The following is a 19,470-nucleotide window of genomic DNA, read 5'->3' on the forward strand; positions in this document are numbered from 1 at the left end:
AGGCTTCCTGTGGCTCACAGGTGACAAGGGATATGGGGTTTAGGAAGGAGCAATGGCAGCCTCAGGCACTTATCCTTTTTTATCTCCCTTGGTCTATCTCATTTGCCTTCTTTCCTCCTCTCGCACTCCTCCATATTTTCTCTTTCTTTCATTTCATCCCCTCCAACTTGGTGTGCTAATAGCCTCAGTCTGTAATCAAGTACTGTTCCTTTGCATTCCTATACACCGTGAGTATGATAAGCTGTTGGTGGCTTCCTTCACCCAAACAAAATGCTACAGCCTGGTCAGAGGGTTGGGTGGGGAGGTGAGGGGGGCTGCACTGGCGGAGGAACGGGGGTGCAGTGGGTGCGGGCTGCCCCGGGTATCATCCCTGAAGGGGGTGACATTGCTGCCCCACCCCCCTGGAATGCTTGCCACAGGCAGCACCCCCCTGGGACGCTTGGCCCACTCCCGCGGGCGGCTAGCCCCACCACCCACCCCTGGGTGCACAGCATGTGCACTGCTCCGGGTGCCAGAGCAGCTAGCTCCACCTCTGGGGGGCTGCCCCCCTGAACATGGACCAAGGCATATACACTTCCAGAGTGTGGCTACTGTACTATAAGTGCAGTTTTCTACATTGTGCATCAGTCTGGAAAATGAAGTGTCTGATGAAATGGAGGCTCAGTAACTCAGTTACTAGTCCTTGCACTGATGCTACTGTGGGTTAGCAGTGCTTTGGGCTCAACTCTTTAGAACCCATCTTAAATCTTCCAGATTCCTTTTAACGTTTTAGAATTTTTATTTACTGATAGTATACTTTTCCCCTAACATACTTATTTTCCTCATTCATAAACATTTAGATTTAGATTTGGTGGAAAGAGTGCCTGAAGAACTATGGATGGAGGCTTGTAACATTATACAGGAGGCAGCAACAAAAACTATCCCATGAAAAGGAAATGCAAGAAAGCAAAGTGGCTGTCCAACAAGGCCTTACAAATAGTGGGGGAGAGAAGGCAAGCAAAATGCGAGGCAGATAGTGAAAGATACAGGAAATTGAATGCAGATTTCCAAAAAATAGCAAGGAGAAACGAGAGGGCCTTCTTAAACAAGCAATGCAAAGAAATAGAGGGAAACAACAGAATGGGAAAAACTAGAGATCTGTTCAAGAAAATTGGAGATATGAAAGGAACATTTCATACAAAGATTACCATAATAAAGGACAAAAGTGGAAAGGACCTAACAGAAGCAGAAGACATCAAGAAGAGGTGGCAAGAATACACAGAGGAACTATACCAGAAAGAAATGGATGTCTCGTACACCCCAGGTAGTGTGGTTGTTGACCTTGAGCCAGACATCCTGGAGAGTGAAGTCAAATGGGCCTTAGAAAACCCTGTAAATAACGAGGCCAGTGGAAGTGATGATATTCCAGCTGAACTATCAAAATTTTTAAAAGAGGATGCTGTTAAGGTGCTACACTGAATATGCCAGCAAGTTTGGAAAACTCAGCAGTGGCCAGAGGATTGGAGAAGATCAGTTTACATCCCAATCCCAAAGAAGGGCAGTGCCAAAGAATGCTCCAACTACCGCACAATTGCGCTCATTTCACACGCTAGCAAGGTTATGCTTCAAATTCTACAAGGCAGGCTTAAGCAGTATGTGGACCGAGAACTCCCAGAAGTGCAAGCTGGATTTAGAAGAGGCAGAGGAACCAGAGACCAAATTGCAAACATGCGCCGGATTATGGAGAAAGCTAGAGAGTTCCCGAAAGACATCTACTTCTGCTTCGTTGACTACACAAAAGCCTTTGACTGTGTTGACCACAGCAAACTATGGCAAGTTCTTAAAGAAATGGGTGTGCCTGATCACCTCATCTGTCTCCTGAGAAATCTCTATGTGGGACAAGAAGCTACAGTTAGAATTGGATATGGAACAACTGATTGGTTCAAAATTGGGAAAGGAGTACAGCAAGGCTGTATATTGTCTCCCTGCTTATTTAACTTATATGCAGAATTCATCATGCGAAAGGCTGGACTGGATGAATTCCAAGCCGGAATTAAGATTGCCGGAAGAAATATCAACAACCTCAGATATGCAGATGACACAATATTGATGGCAGAAAGTGAGGAGGAATTAAATAACCTTTTAATGAGGATGAAAAATGGGAGCGCAAAATATGGTCTGAAGCTCAACATCAAAACAATTAAGATCATGGCCACTGGTCCCATCACCTCCTGGCAAATAGAAGGGGAGGAAATGGAGGCAGTGAGAGATTTTACTTTCTTGGGTTCCATGATCACTGCAGATGGTGACAGCAGTAATGAAACTACAAGACACCTGCTTCTTGGGAGAAAAGCAATGACAAACCTAGACAGCATCTTAAAAAGCAGAGACATCACCATGCCAACAAAGGTCCGTATAGTTAAAGCTATGGTTTTCCCAGTAGTTAAGTATGGAAGCGAGAGCTGGACCATAAAGAAGGCTGATCGCCGAAGAATTGATGCTTTTGAATTATGGTGCTGGAGGAGACTCTTGAGAGTCCCATGGACTGCAAGAAGATCAAATCTATCCATTCTTAAGGAAATCAGCCCTGAGTGCTCACTAGAAGGACAGATCGTGAAGCTGAGGCTCCAATACTTTGGCCACCTCATGAGAAGAGAAGACTCCCTGGAAAAGACCCTGATGTTGGGAAAGATGAAGGGCACAAGGAGAAGGGGACGACAGAGGACGAGATGGTGGGACAGTGTTCTCGAAGCTACAAACATGAGTTTGACCAAACTGCGGGAGGCAGTGGAAGACAGGAGTGCCTGGCGTGCTCTGGTCCATGGAGTCACGAAGAGTCGGACACAACTAAACGACTAAACAACAACAAATACTTTCCCCCTAACATACTTATTTTCCTCATTTATAAACATCTGTTGGAAACAGTCAGGGTTTGGAGCAGGGGTAGGCAACCTAAGGCCCAGCAGCTGGATGCGGCCCAATCGCCTTCTAAATCCATACCACAGACGGTCTGGGAATCAGCATGTTTTTACATAAGTAGAATGTGTCCTTTTATTTAAAATGCATCTCTGGGTTATTTGTGGGGCATAGGAATTCGTTCCTTTAAAAAAAAAAAAAATAGTCCGGCCAACCACATGGTCTGAGGGATGTTGGACCGGCCCACTGCTGAAAAAGGTTGCTGACCCCTGGTTTGGGGCATGGTGTCAGCAGTATGCGTATTACACCCAACTCTATTTCTCCCTTCTTTATCAGTTGTTATTTAATTAAATTTGTATACCCCCTTCATCCGAAGGTCTCAGATCTTAGAATAGCCCGTTACTTGCTTTGTTTCTCTTAGATTTCAGTCTCAGCTTGTTGTGATTCTTCTACTACACTAAAGGTTAGAATTACAGTATATTTGTGCTATGCAGTATTGCACGGAAAGGGGGCTCTTAACTTCTTGTATTATGATTGTGCCCATATTGATCTAAATCCAAATAGATTATTTTATTTTGGGGGTTATCTCATGGCATTCTGTAAACTTATATCCAATTTCTATCCACTGCTAAACAAATATGTCCTCATTTTATGCTTTCTAAGAATCCCCTTCCAAATATATCTGAAATCAAGTTACGATGCGGTCAGCTGCTTCTGATGAATCATAAAGTTTGATAGTTTAAAATTACTGTGCGGCTTGTCAATTCATGAGTAATAAGACATGAAGGGTTGAGGGAATCAGTGAAAAGTAGCCTCAAGTGATTTTAAACAGAAAGCATCCTGATTTTTAGTCTTAATAGTAAATTTAGCAGCTTCAGTAATTGTTCAGTTTTGTGAGCTGCTAATATTTGCATGGCACAGATGTCCATTGCAGTAAAACAAAGACTGTAGCTTTCCTGAAAGGGGCATATCTGCTTTCTGTATTAGTTTTTTCCAACCCTTTTATAGTAACCCCCTTCTTTTCCCACCCATATTTTGCTATGTAAGTGTTGATTCAGCTGTGTAGGCGGTAAGGATCATGCATTTGACAGATCTGTCAAGAATTAGCATCTTAGGTTGTGCTGAATGACACGATTTCCTTTTCTATTGAAAGACAAATGCAGAATTGCCTTTTAATGCCTGCTCGTCTGTACTAACTGAAGAGTGTTTCTGTGGCAGAAACAGCTTTGTAAGCTAAGGACAGTAATTATCAGAATGGGAATAGCTCTGAATAGTCTGAGGCATGTCAGCTGTGTAGTAATAGCAGCTTTAAAAGTTCAAACGGAAGAAGAAGAAGCTTGGAAACAGTTCGACCCCCCCATCCCCTTCAGATTTATTTATCTGTGGCATTAGCCATTTTGTCAAATTACACTTGCTTTTAGTGAGCTAGATAAGAAGATAAAATGGTAAATTGTTGCAGCAGAGTATACACATACCTGTTTCCCTTCTTGTCTTTTAAGCATGGCAATTTTAGTACACTTGTACTGATCCATTATCATTCACAGAGTTACAGACACATATTATGGAAACTCCAATCCTGTCTATTCCAGACTGGTAGCCATGTTAACTTGTTGCTGCAAAAGCAACAGAGAGTCTGGTCCCACCTTTAATATTAACAAATGCATTATAGAATATGTTTTCGTGGACTAGAGTCTACTTTGTTAGATACATGTACAATCCTCAGTTTGCATCTCTCACACACATTCACACACATATGGGTGCCAAGGGAGAAAATGTAGAAGTTGGATGGATGCATTTAAGCCCAAATCAAATTGTCACAACTACTTTTTGTATTTCATTGCCATTTAGCTCCAACTTTCAACACACACACCTTTTATGTACATGTGTATCTGATGTTCACAAAAGGTTATGCTGTAATAAATTGTTTCATCTTTAAGGTGCCACAAGATTGTCCTGTTCAGAAGAAACTCCCTGCTTTGAGTTGTGATATTATGTGGCCTTCATAATGTGGATAACTGAATCTGTGGTACACAGTGTAATGGTAGTTGTTCACATCAAATAAGTCAGCTACACAAACAGAAATAATAGACATTAAAAAGCCTTTCAGTTTATTAGGAAAATGAAAGGTAGCTGCAGTTGTCTATAGAAATAGGTTGCTATAGATACAGGAAATGTTGTGAAAGGAAAATCGCTTCTGAAGTCTCTGTGGCTTCTCATGGGAATAGAATGTGATTTGCCCAGCAGATTTTATTTCTCTCTCCTCAAGCCCCCTCACCTCCCCATTTCCTCGTGGATATGAGAACTAGACTACACAAACAACAGATCAGATAGTAAAACTGTTCACCCTGCTGGGAGAAAGGGATTGCCAGAGAGTAGGGCTGTAGTCTAGCTTTCTCTTTGACAGGTTTGCTTCCTTTGTGCTATGGGGTTCGAAGAAAACATTCAAACATGTGATCCCCCAATTTGAAGTGATGAATTCTAGGAATAATTTTCAGAGTTATGGGAGAAGAAAACTGCTAATCTCTAAGGTTCTACAATATTCTTTCCTGTTATTTCACTGGTGTGCTGCTTGTGTAGAGCAGATCAGTATACTATGGCACCTTTGCCTCTCACAAAGAATGATAAATACTGCCCACATTTTCTTCAATTCAGGCTTTAGTTTAAAGCTAAATATATTTAGTGCCCTTGGTGCAAAAGTGAACAGCAACCATAGATATCACTGAAAAGCATAGGGACGGGAGAATTCAAGTGAAATGATCTCAGAGAAGCATACAAGTTTGAGGGGTGCTCCTGTGGTTAATAGGTCAGAAAATGTTATGTCTGTACTTAACCAAATCATTGTTTTAAATCCTGAATTGACAAGAACCTTTTGTTCAAACAAAAATTGTGATTAATTTGGTAATCCTGTGGATTTATAATAGGCTTGATGAGATTATACTTTCCCCATTTGCAGAGGATAGCATAATCATGCCTTTTAGTCCTGCCTTGGACATGAGCAAAAGTACAGCCTTGACATTATGTTTGAATGGGATTTACATGTGAAATCTGATGAAATCTCATGAATTACTTCTGTGTGTGATACAGATTGTCTTCAAACCTATGCATGATGTGTTTTATGTTTATAACAGTCTCTTCAAAAGCTTTCCCCACACATGAATTGTAGGACAGGTGAGCCTAGTGTGTAGGTGAGAAGGTGCTCTATGTGGGGCAACCATGGAAGGTGACTCTGAAACTACCGCTAATCTTGAATGCAGCTTCCAGACTAAATGGCCTCAGCCCTGCATATCTGAAGGAGTGTCTCCACCTCCATCATTCATCTTGGATACTGAGATTCAGCTCTGAGGGCCTTCTGGTAGTTCCCTCGTTGCAAGAAGTGAGGTTACAGGGAACTAGGCAAAGGGGCCTTCACAGTATTGTCTGGGCCGCTCTGTGGAATTCACTCCCATCAGAAAGGAAATAAATATCTATCTGACTTTTAGAAGACATCTGAAGGCAGCCCTGTATAGGGAAGTTTTTAATGTTTTATGTTTTATTGTGGTTTTATAATTTGTTGGAAGCTGCCCGGCATGGCTGGGGCAACTATAAATTCTTCTTGTTGTTGTTGTTGTTGTTGTTGTTGTTGTCATCTCATTACATATATGGTAAAAAATATTCTAAAACTGTAGTTCTATGTCAGGAACATTGGAGAGTAGAAATTTCAGTTCACATACAGTAATTGCATTTTCTGTCAACGTGTCATAAATTATATTTCAAGGATAAACATTTTATTTGCTGGGAAAGACTACATTTTTTTTATTTGCAGGAAACTTTATTCTTGCATAGGGATTCAGACCAGAGAAACCCAGATCTAGTTATTGTGCCTTAAGCTCAACCTGCATGCTCCCACACTATATTAAAAAGGCAATAAAGTACCCAAGGGGAGCTTATCATTTCAGAAACTGTAACAGGCAATTAGGATACATCATTGAATTGAAGGCAGAGCTCTGCATTCTACCAGGTAACACAGAAAATTTGGTGGAAGCTTAAGTATCATCTTCCTGCAACCATCATGAATTCCCTGGAAATCACCATCATTTATGCTGTTCTTTAAAATTGCAGTAGAACAAAGTTTTTCAGTGTAGCTGGTTGATCTGAGGCCGTTGAGTCTGATGGTTAAATAGAACTGCATATTGCTTGAATTTATCATTCAGACATAGCTAGTTTGTCCATTACGAAAATGTTCCATACACTCAGAATCCATTTGATTTCACTTGGAAGAAGATTAGGTTTTTATTGTCAGGCATTGACTTTTGTTTTTTGTTTTTGTTTTCCAGTTGGGCTGAGTGAAAAAACAGACTTTAATTTATAGTCTTGAGTTGAAAATGCAATTCATAAAGCCAGGGTGCTGGAGTATATTGTTAAGGTTGCAGATCTAATTATTTATAGAATTTATAGAATAAATTCCTACCACATGGACAAATACATGATTAAGGCTGAAAGCTGTGCTCACCCTGAGAGAGAAAATAAGGGAAGCAAGCTGCAGAGAGCTTTTGTTGTAGGAAACGGATGGGTTCTTAGAGTACAATTAGTTCTTTGTTGTGACAGTAGTACAAGTTGTTCAGTGGTAAAATAAGTTGTTGTAGAAATAGTGTTTAAATAATCTTAACTGCTGTGAAGATTAACAGAGCAATATATCTATCTGTTAGCTGGTTAGAGAGCTTTATTATAGCTGATCACTAGTGTGAAATACTCTTGAGCTGTTATCATATAATTGTTACTGTACATTTTTCCTTGTTGAACCAGCAAACCACCCAGGGTGTTGAATGTTGCTCATTATGAATGAAATCCAATATCATAGAAGCATCATTACTTCTGCTTCTGCCCCCTGCAGCTCATTGCAGACCCCAAAAATCTACTCTAAATGGTTGGGGGACTCTCTAGTGTAGAAGTGGGAAATTGCATGGAGGAGGAGAGGTCCCACTGTATACATTAGCATCAGTTTTGTTTGTTTGCAGACATCATTGGATACCACCCCATTTACCCACTGGAGATGCTGACTTCATGTCAGCCTCTTCAGTATTTGTGGTGCACACTTTGGGCCCAGAAACAGATAAGAAGCCTCTGTAACAGTTGAGATGCATACTCCACAAAACATGGCCTGATTCTAAACATGCCAATGCGTTCTGCTCCAATTTAAATTTCCAGATAGCCTTCAAAGGCAGCTCCACATAAACATATCCCAGTAATCCTGTCTAGATGGGGGTAACTGTGCCCAGATCCACTCTCCCCTTATAGGTGGTACTCTCAGGGTCATGGGAATAAACTGACTGGCTGTGTTTTAAAGTTTGTGGGCTAGGCCTGTAGTTTTTAGGGTCTACATACAACATTCAACTAAGTTTTGCTCAGAGTGCACCCATTGAAATTAATGAACATAACTTAAGTTACAGTCTTTAATTGAAGTGGGTCAACTCTGAGTAAAATTTAGTTGAATACCTTTCTTTGAGTATTCTCTTTATCTTCATTTACAGTGGTGCCTCGCAAGACGAAAAGAATCCGTTCTGTGATTCTCTTCGTCTAGCAGTTTTTTCGTCTTGCGAAGCAAGCCCATTGACGGATTAGCGCTATTAGCGGCTTATCGGCTTATCGGATCAGCTGATAAGCGGCTTAGCGGCTTAGAAAAAGGGGGGAAGGGGAAAAAACCCACAGGAACTCGCAAGACATTTTCGTCTTGCAAAGCAAGCCCATAGGAGATTCGTTTTGCGAAGCACCTCCAAAACGGAAAACTCTTTCATCTAGCGAGTTTTCCGTCTGGCGAGGCATTCGTCTTGCGGGGCACCAGTTTTTCTCATGACTGTGTATGTGTATAATTAATGACTACAACTGATGACCTCTAGCTACAACAATTTCTATCATCCTTTGCTGTTGGCCGTGCTGGTTAGAATTGTTTGCAGTTGTTGTCCAACAGCTTCTGGAGGTTGTCAGTTTGAAGACTTGTGTATCAATTAAAAATATTTATTTAGGTATCCTAATTAATTCTAATTCAGCTGTCATAGCTCAGTAGGGTTGTGGGTTTGAGCCCACATTGGGCAAAAGATTCCTCTATTGCAGGAGTTGGATTAGATGGCCCTTGCAGTCCCTTTCAACTCTATAACTCTCTCAAAGCAGGGAACCAATATCCATTAGTGTTTGTGGACACATAAATTTGCTGCAGCCTGTGAGACAGAAGAACAATGCGGTACAGATTCATATTCGTCCCTGTGAAAAAAAGAGGGACAGGAAAATGGTGAAATTATACGCTATTCACTCTCATACTGGGCCAAACCATTGTGCAAGCAAACTTCTGGTGATAGCACTGTTGACATGAAACCTAGCTCTGTAAAAACACAGATTTATAGAAAAGAAATCTGTTTGGCAGCTGCCTTATTACTCTCCAAGTAAACAGCAAATGTGATAATTAATTTTGAGTTGCAGATAAGTAAGCATAGCTATTTTGACTCCATGTCTGCAGGTTATGAGATGACAATGCTGAGACAAATGTGTTGATTAAGTAGAGCGTAGCAGCCATGCTGAAGTAACACTGCTGAACCTCTAGGTTTAATACTTAGTAAATCCTGAATTCTTATGAATGCTTATGTGCAAGCAATTTTTATGAGAAATAAGCCTTGTATGTCCTATGGAGAGGTGTAGCAGGGAATCCTTGTCTGTTCCGTTAGTACATGATTTAGCTTATAGTGAAAAATATGTAACAAAGTTTTCCAAATAGAAGACTTCCAGGGATACCGAGAAATGTACAGTTGAACAAATCTGTGCATTTGTTCTGCTTTGATTTTTCCTTAGCTTTGACTTAGGAATTGAATAAAGCATACAAGCAGCTATGGATAAAATCTGAAATAATGCACATTGAAAATATTCCTTGTTCCCTATTCCATGGCAGGCTCTTGACCTGTTGAGTTAAGGATGGCTCCTAGCACGCCTAACAAAGCAGGTTAAGCAGTTCTCCTTCCACTTCTCCTGAGCTTGTTGAGGGATTAAAAACAAGGTAATAATATGTATACATATCAGTACAAACTCTTTAACCTAAAAATGAATACAAGCCCCATACACAATCTTGCAATGTAATCCCATGCATGCTTTAGTTGGAAGTAAATCCCACTTTGTTCAACAAACTTACTCCCTAGCATGTTTGTTTAGGATTAGAGCATTAGGGTAGGACTTCTAATGGTTCCCTAAGTATGGGATAGAGTTTGAATATATATGAGATAATGAATAATTTGCTAATGAGAGCCAGTGTGGTGTAGTGGTTAAGAGCGGTAGTCACGTAATCTGGGTAACCGGGTTCGCGTCTCCGCTCCTCCACATGCAGCTGCTGGGTGACCTTGGGCTAGTCACACTTCTGTGAAGTCTCTCAGCCCCACTCACCTCACAGAGTGTTTGTTGTGGGGGAGGAAGGGAAAGGAGAATGTTAGCCGCTTTGAGACTCCTTCGGGTAGTGATAAAGTGGGATATCAAATCCAAACTCTTCTTCTTCTTCTTCTTCTAATGGACTGCAATGGAGCAAATTAAATGTATTTTGCAAGAAAAGTGCATGTATTAATCATCCTAATCTTCCTTCATTTGAAAAGCAACAGTAAATGTTCACTTGTTACCATTACCATTCCTTCATAACTCTGAAACACATGTATGAAAACAAACCTGATTGCTGCAGCACTGTTGAAGGAAAATGACTGAAACTGGAAATCATAGATAGGTTGCTTTAGTACTCTTGCCAAAGCTTTGATTCTCATCAGAGGTGGACAATCTGTTGTGTATCTGCCATCTTCAGCCCTGTTTAAGCTTTAATTATCTTCCATCTGCTTGAGTTGCTCTGGAGGACCTTAGAGATACTGAAAAATAACCACACTCTCTTTCTAGCAGTACCCCCTGAGAGTTTGGATAAAGACGGTTGTCTGCTGTGCCCTTATTAGTTTGGAGGATCGGGCTGACTTTGCATTTTAAAAATGACTTTTAAAGGGAAACATTGGTAGGGGGCATGGAATTTTGGCCTTCCAGTCAGATATGATTTTTATGAAGTGTGACATGAGTTGTCATTGGCCCTGTGCCATGACCTGGAACAGAAGGCTTTAAACCAATTAGGTCTTCTTACACTGTTTCCTATAATCATACAATTGCTATTAAGCTACTTTATTATTTGTTGTCTGACAGTAATCCTAGTAGACAGTAATTTATCAAATGCTGCCTCTTGGGGCAATGCTGCAGGGTAGAGGAATGTTTCTCTGGGTTCCTTAATTTCTCAAGTCCACATCTTTTAGATGTTTTAGATCTCACTTAATGGAGCCATACTTCTGAATTACACAACTGTGTCATGACTATCTAATTAAAATATTCCTATAGTCAGAGGATAGAACTTATTTATCTTTCCTTTGGTCATCACCTAGCTACTTGAGGTGTTTTATAAATGACAATATAATAGCGTATAATTACAGGTATTTCTTATTATACTATCTACCATCAGCCTCATCTCCTACTTCAGTCTCTGTGTGTATGTGTGTGTACCTTCTATTTCACAAGTCATTTTAATTTGTGAAATGAAACAAGGAACTCATTATTCTGTTGTATATTACTTGAAACAAGTAGAAGTTGGATAGTAGTAAGACAGAGACACATAGATATTGACATAAATATAGAATGCACTAATAGTATACAAAACAGGGTTGGGAAACCTTTTAAAACTCAAGGGCCACATTCCCTCATGTCCAATCCACTGAGGGTTGCATGTTAGTGGTGAGCAGGCCTACCTGTGCACACTCTCACTCACACACTCTGCCCTTTTCTCCTTCTCTCACTGTGTGCTCTGCAGTTCCTTTTATACACTTGAGAGGACCATTTCTCAGTGTAGGGAGAAGAATATATGAGCAGGAGCCAAGCAGAAATCGCTCCCTGTGTTGACTGCCAGCTTGCCGTGATACCCCAAAGACACCAGAAGTAAAACATTAGGACATTCAGAAAGGATCCTAATTGTCCCAGCTGTACCCTGCTGCAGCCAAAATACAGGTGGGGACTAGAACACCAATAGGAAAGATACCTAGTGGCCCCCACTTTGTTCAGCAGTTTGGTTCTTCTTTTTGGTGGCAGTGATGCTGCCATCAGTAAAATGGGTCTGGGGGCTAACGTGCCATTCTGAAATGCTTGATAGGTTGGATAAGGCCTGCAGGCTGGTGGATCCCTGCAGTGGTGGACCTTGGGTCTCAGCAACGCCAAATCCCCCCCCACCTCATGCTCCGTTCTAAATAATAGTTGTGGTATCCCCTACTGTGCCCCCGAGGCTCCGCACTCACTGCAACTGAACTGGTTGTGCTCCCCTAAATACGCCTCTGTTGCCTGTCCCTGATCACTGTTGCAAGACCCCATTTTCTCTGTTGGAGTGCCATTGCATGTCATATCCTGAGTTTCAGTTATTCGATATAAAAAAGATACTTTCAGGCAACTTGTGAAGGCAAACGTTCTATATAAAGCTGGCTGTAGATTTTGGAGGGCCTTTGGGCAAGACATCCTCTGCCAGACCTCCCTCCTACAGTGAGTCTGCTCCTAACTGCAGCAGGTCTAGGGGGAGCTTTGGCCCGCAACAGATGCACAACCAAAACTACAGGTTAGACAGCTAGAGGGACTTGCGTGCTTTTCCACTCTTCTTTCCTCGTATGCTAGCGCTCTAAGCATAAAAATATTTTTTTCATAGGTAAGTATTCCATAATATAATTTCTCTGCTGCAGCTTGAGGTGGTACAGACAAGACATAGATCTAGCTCTTCATCTATGGTTTGTAAGAACTGTGCCTGTTCGATTCCTAAAAGAGAAGTGACATTGGATCATAATTTATTTAATGATGATGATGATAACAACAACAACAACAACAACAATTATAATTTTTTTATACCTTGCCCATCTGGCTGGGTTTCCCCAGCCACTCCAACAAAATATTAAAATACAAATACAAAGCAGTGTATTTAAGCCATTTGGGTGCCATTGAAATACAGGAGAGTAAACTGGTTTGGATTTGGCTGAAAGTAACCTAATGATAGCCATGTGCATTGCAGAGTTTGAATGTTCTGTCAGGCATGGATCTTGTATTCCACCTTGAGTAATTTCCCTTTGGAATGGCAGCCTAGAAAATTTACTGTAAGAATAATTTATTAATTTGATTTTTTTCTGAATTTGGACTTTGCTTCTTCAAAGTTTTCCCAAAGCTCTTGCTGTATTCCTTTGCATCCAAACTGTATATAAAAATGCAATTTTTGCCATAATGTGTTTAGTCTTTGGAGCAAAAAAGGAATAATTTCATTGGGAGTTGAAACCGTGCCACAGAAACAAATGATTCAAGCTTCCTCAAAGATAATTAAAACAAAACTGATAAATTAGAGATTCACTGCTTGGAGACCATGGTATATGAATTGTTTAAATAAATGCATGAAATAAACTTGGTGGTAAGCAGAGTTAATGGTGTGTTTTTTTAAACCCGAGTAGTGATGACTAAAAGAAAAGGAGCAAAACAAAATCACAGTCAGCTTCACAATGGACACAGGAAGGCCAGAGTGAAAATATAAAGCTGGTGAATTTTGAAAATATATTTTTTCCATTCCAGTTGCAGAACTTGCTAATTGATGAGAGTAAAATTTTATAAAATAGAGTAGCGTATCTCAAGCTATCTCTCCCTATCACTCACTTTTAAAATGTTATGGAGTCTAGAAAATGTCCCCAAATACCCACAGAAAACCCAGTAGATAAAAGTGTGGCTGAAAACCTCCTAAATTTCCATCAGAAGATTTCATTTTTAGTTAAGCTAAGGTTTTAAACATTGCTAGCATGATAAACAGCACTGAAGTTAAAAGTTATATCATCTTTAATGGTGGGTTATGTGGAGGAGCTGAAAAATTGCTCTTAACATGTCACATTTGATGAATAGAAACTTGTTAATTTAATAATGCTTCTTCTTTCACTTTGGATGACAGGATATTCTATTCAAATGATTTTTGTTAGTTATCTTTTCGAGCTCAGCAGAGATGGCATGTTGTACTCCACTTGGGATTTTCCAGAACTTTTTATTAGTAGCTTCAGCTGTTCATTAACCTCTGAACTCTTGCTCTCCCTTTAGAGAATGAGGGGAACAGATTGATTCAAGGTTAATACTTGTTTATAGAAGGTGATGTCTCAGAGGTAATACAAAGGGTGAATAGGCCACTGTTAGCAAGAAGTGTTCCATCTGACTTTGCCGAAGTATTAAGAATTGCAAGCTGTGCAGCCAGGAGTGAAGTTCACAGGTATCTTTGTTAAACAAAAAATGCTCAAATAACTTTAAGTAAGAGTTTAACAGCAAGGGCTGAGATCCAAAGGATCATGTGTGTATTTTCCAACATATTCCAGCCTGCACTTTTTCTGAACACTATAAAATCCGCTCCTGAAGTTTGGGAGCCCCACACACACACACACCAAAGCAAGATACAATGTTTCTAGTTGAGGTTGGGTGGGGTGGCAGCAATCCCTCCCTCTGTGAACAAAAGAGTTTTCTACTCATACATGGAACTGGATTCAAACCATAGAAGCCATTGTGTGTTTCAAGTGATAATGTGGAATGTGAATAAGGGCATGACAAAAGACAGAGGTTCATTTTTGCAGGTGAGGAGGATTGATTTATTGAGTTTGTCTTTGATGTATAAAACCTTTCATTATGATGAAAACCTACTGAATAATATGTCTTCAGTGAAAAATGGAAGCCTGGGTTTTGTAGGGGTTTTTGTAGTTTTGAAGTGTGGCTGTATAATGGACATGTTAATGGTGTTGAATTAAATAGCCTTCAGTTTTTGTTTGCTTGGAAATCAAATACAATCATGTTGTGTATTTTTTAAAAGAATAAGCCTGCTACAATTATTGAGGTTGCATGGAAAAAAAGGCTCCAGCTACTTCTCCCCCTAACCCCTCATTTATATCTCTGCTAATACCACTTTAGTGCAGGTACTAGATATAATGTGTGACAAGTCTTTGGTCTGCCATCATTGTGCTTCTGGGGCGGCTCTGGGGTGGGTTTTAGACTGCTTTCCACTTGGTGGGATATTTTCTACCCCAAATCTATTTTTTTCAACAAACCTCTGGGGATTGAGAATTGCATTGGGCCCCAAATAAGGTGCCTTCACCCAGAGGAGATAATTAAAACTGATCCTTAACATAGTTACTTCTAGCATAAATGTTATTCCAAGGCGTGACGTAGACTTTCCACATTTTCTTAACCTCTGCATTATTTCTTCCCTTGTAGGTACATCAGAATAGTTGGAACACACAACACAGTGAACAAAGTTTTCCATATCGTGGCTTTTGAATGCATGTTCACCAACAAAACCTTCACTCTTGAGAAAGGCCTGATAGGTAAGTGATATGACAGAGCAAATAATGCACATATTAGCCATGAAAGCAGAATATAAATTTATGCTAACTCTTCAACTCATCATAGTGTGTTAATAGCATTGCTGTGTGTCTAGTGGGGTGGAATGTTCAAGTATATGCCACCATTTAATTGCAGTTCCCATTATGAAAAAATATCATATAATCATAGTAATGTTGGTGTGCAAAAATGTAGGTGACTCCATAGTCTAAATGTCTAATGCCTTCAGTGTGCAGGACTTTGCCAGTGTCTGCCTTCACATTTCCTATATCTGTATGATATTATGACACACCATAGCCTAATTCTGGTGTTTGCTTTCTTTGTAAAAGAATAAGTGGGGAGGGGAGTATGGATGATCACAGTAGCTCCATGTACCCCCCCCCCATTTTGATTTAAACAAGGTCTTGGATAGCTGAGTTGGTTAGAGCATGGTTCATGATAGTGCCAAGGTTGCAGGTTTTATCCCTGTATGTGACAGCCGCAGATTCCTGCAGTGCAAGGGGTTGGACTTGATGACCCTCAGGATCCCTTCCAACTCTACAATTCTATGATTCTAAGGTAGCAGAAATCCGAACAGGCCTAGCATCAGTTATTGGCCTTATGCCAATAACTATATTGTGCTAGGTAGTAATTGCCAAAAGGGCATATGTAGACTTCCTAGGCTGCTTTGTGACATCAGTGTGGAAGATTAGAATTTGTGGTGCTTTGCTGGCTCAGTAATCATTGCTCCTCATCATAAATAATTATTTGCTGATGTAACAGATCATCAATTCAGACTCTCAGATAAATCAGGTTCTTAATCATAATTTCTTTTCAAGGTTGTCCAGTGCTGTTAAAGACCCTTAGTTTCTAATAGCAGCCCTGGACTGGCTTTCTGTGTTTGCTGACTTGAATGAGAGCAATCACGTTCAGTGCACAATAACTGTTTCCTTTATAGGTGCAAAATCCTGATATTGCAAAACCTCTGCAGCTTAAGGTTGTAAAGTCTTAAATGTTTCTTTTATAGCAAACATTAAATGGTGAGATACCCTTTCAAAAGCAGTGTTGGATTTTGTTAAGAATAACAATATATTAAAAGTGTGCCGTTATCTATGGGGAAAACCGAGCATTTAAATGCCATGTAGCCATGTCTAAAATATATTTGAATTCTGCCCTGATGATTATCAGAGCAACTTCCTTTTTTATTGACTAATAAATAGTGTATAAAAATGTGACTTGGTTTTAAGTACCTTACTTCAAGGTATTCTTCAAGCATTCTGTGAGCTTTAACAATTGTTTTAGCTTCTTGAAACTTCACCTTCTTTATTAACACAGGAAAATATCAAATATTTGTTTGACCACCATTGATTGAGGGAGATGTGACTTCTCAGGTTTGTGTTCAGCTGTGTTCTATAGGAGTTGGAGATACTGAACCTGTTGCTATGCCAAATATAAAAGCCTGCTTAGATCAGACTAGTGGCCCATCTAGTCCTGCATTCTGTTCTTAAAATGGCCAACCAGATGATGGTGATGATTAATTAAAATTCTATACCACCCTACATCCAAAGATCACAGGGTGGTTTACAATGTAAAACACCAAAATCCATAACATAATAACAGAGAAATCCTGTATACCTGAAGGAACGTCTCCGCCACCATGATTTAGCTTGGACACTGATGTCCAGCTCCGAGGGCCTTCTGACAGTTTCCTCACTGCTAAAAGTGAAGTTACAGGGAACCAGGCATTATTTTTACTTGTTAGTATTGTTAATTATATTATCCCTGGTGATCTTGCGTGGGCTCAGAACTAGCTTTCTGGTGCATTCTTAGTTGATATCCATCTTCCCTTCACAAGAAAACAGCATGTGTTTCATTAGTGACAAACTTCCTCCAATCCCAGTCTTTTTTACTTAAAGTATCTGTATCGCTGTGAGAATGTGATTTCAGGGAATAAAGAGAATTTTAGCCTATTGTGGCGGAATTCTAACCTTTGAAGATGGAGGGAAGACAACAACTCTGAAGGCAGCTGCTGCTTAGTACAGTGGTACCTCGGGTTAAGTACTTAATTCGTTCCGGAGGTCCATTCTTAACCTGAAACTGTTCTTAACCTGAAGCACCACTTTAGCTAATGGGGCCTCCTGCTGCTGCCACGCCACCGGAGCAAGATTTCTGTTCTTGTCCTGAAGCAAAGTTCTTAACCTGAGGTACTATTTCTGGGTTAGTGGAGTCTGTAACCTGAAGTGTATGTAACCCGAGTTACCACTGTACTTAGAAATAGTAAGGGAACTGTATGCAGCTTCCAGTAGTCAAAATAACTCCACATGGCTTAGACCCTTTGCTTACCCACCAACTTGTGACAAAATGACATTGGAACAGAAGTTTAAAATTCTTTGCATGTGTGCACACATATGGTAGAACAAAACCAGTTAATAAAACCAGTTAATATATGCAGATTATATTACAAATTCCCCGAAGCAGAACTTAAAGAAATAACAAAAGAATATGCTAATTTGTTTTTTGTTTAAACCATTAGGATATATCAAAGAAAGTAGAAATTTTAAAAGTAATTGGGTTACAGTAAATAGGGGCAAGATGGGAAGAGGGGAATAAATAAACAGAATGGTAGTATTTTACAACTGTATAGTAAAATGTACAAGCAGCCTATGTTGCATCTTGTCTTGTGAGTGACTTTGGTAAACCTGGGCACCAAGTATGTCATAGTTTTATATCTGTTTAGATTTTTGTTCTATTAAAGAAAAGTTCAATCTAAAATAGGAATAAGTGTACTAATGTATGACCAGAATAACTGGGTCCAGAACTAATGGTGGATATATTGCTGTCCCACGATTACATTAAAGATGGCAATGGGTAAAGCAGAATAATGAGTTTATATTAATAATGTGCTGAGGAAATTTACCCTGACCCCCCTTGGCAGAGCATGGTAATCACATAGTAGGCTATGTAAATGCTTATTAAAAAGTTAGGTCATATCCATACCACAGCTCTTATAAGTTATTCCCTCTCCTCTGATTTCTGGCGATGAGTAGTGCTGTAGTCCTGTGGGCAGCTCTTTTAACCCTTTCACAGATACTCAAAATACTAGAACCTTAGATGTCTTGGTAAAATCTGCTTGTTCATACATATATACAAGTTGAGCAGAAGAGAGCAGACATATCCAGAAGACAGCACAGGGTTTTAAGGCAGTAACAGTTTGCAACAGCATTCCCCCAACCCAACTGCGTTCTCTCAGGTCAACTGCAGAAGTACAGTTGATCTCTATTGTAGACTGTGCTCAAAATTGTTAAGCTTATTTTGTTTAGCCCCTACTTAACCATTTGTGGAGCATCACAAATGACATCAGTAAGCACCTCTGAATACCAATGCAGCCAAAGTCCAAGAGAGAGATGGTCATTTTGTATCTCCAAAAAGTATGCTTATAAAATTACCACCTTTCTTATTAAGAAACCAAATAAATATTGGTTTAATATTGGTTTGCTCATCAGCAATGCTTAGCCTTTTTAGAATGTCAACTGTTTAAATTTCACTTTGAAAGCCACCTATGATAGAGAATGAATCTGTTATTCAGCTAATTCTTCAAACAAACCAGGTCAATGAAAGACTTCACAGGCTACATTATTTAATCTCTCTTTTTTAGTCATTTTCAGCTGGATCAAGTAACTGTACATATATATGGGGATCATTTGTCAGATGTATTATATTACCTTGCTTATAGCATCTACATAATGGTCATTCCTGTATACTGAAGATTAGAAGCTGTGCAAACAAGTAATAAAAATGAAGGATTGATAATAGCAATTTTATGTTGCTGCGTTTTACATGCAATGTTATCAAGACAAGTCATTACCTGCCATTTTCTGACATTTACCAAATAATACAGTGACACGCCAGTATAAGCCTTGTCCAAGAATTGCTGTTCAGCATTTAACTCATTATTCAAAGGTGAACAGGCAAACATATATGGTTCATCTAAGACAAACCCTTTGCATAAATCATAACATTTGGCAGAAGAAAATTGTATACTTAGGTTGAAACCAGACATTATGGGTTGTATGTGACTACTGCTGTAAACAGCACCCCTAAATTGTGGTTAGTTCACACAAACTATGGTAAACCATAGTTAATGATATACTGTGATTACACCTTTCTAGTCTGTTCTTCTCTTCCTTGCTA

General features: G+C 39.8%; 1 protein-coding gene across 6 annotated transcripts in view; it reads left to right on the forward strand.

Annotated features, from left to right (window-relative positions):
- BTBD9 (BTB domain containing 9) overlaps positions 1 to 19,470 on the forward strand; it is a 151,006-nt gene that overhangs the window by 72,099 nt on the left and 59,437 nt on the right. For all 6 annotated transcript variants that reach the window (XM_082214847.1, XM_082214845.1, XM_082214842.1 and 3 more), the window contains one exon: positions 15,175 to 15,284. In XM_082214847.1, coding sequence (XP_082070973.1) covers positions 15,175 to 15,284 — 110 coding nt within the window. The remainder of the gene's footprint in view (positions 1 to 15,174; positions 15,285 to 19,470) is intronic.

The sequence above is a fragment of the Podarcis vaucheri genome, assembly GCF_965113315.1.
Source record: "Podarcis vaucheri genome assembly, chromosome: 3".
Classification (NCBI taxonomy): domain Eukaryota; kingdom Metazoa; phylum Chordata; class Lepidosauria; order Squamata; family Lacertidae; genus Podarcis; species Podarcis vaucheri.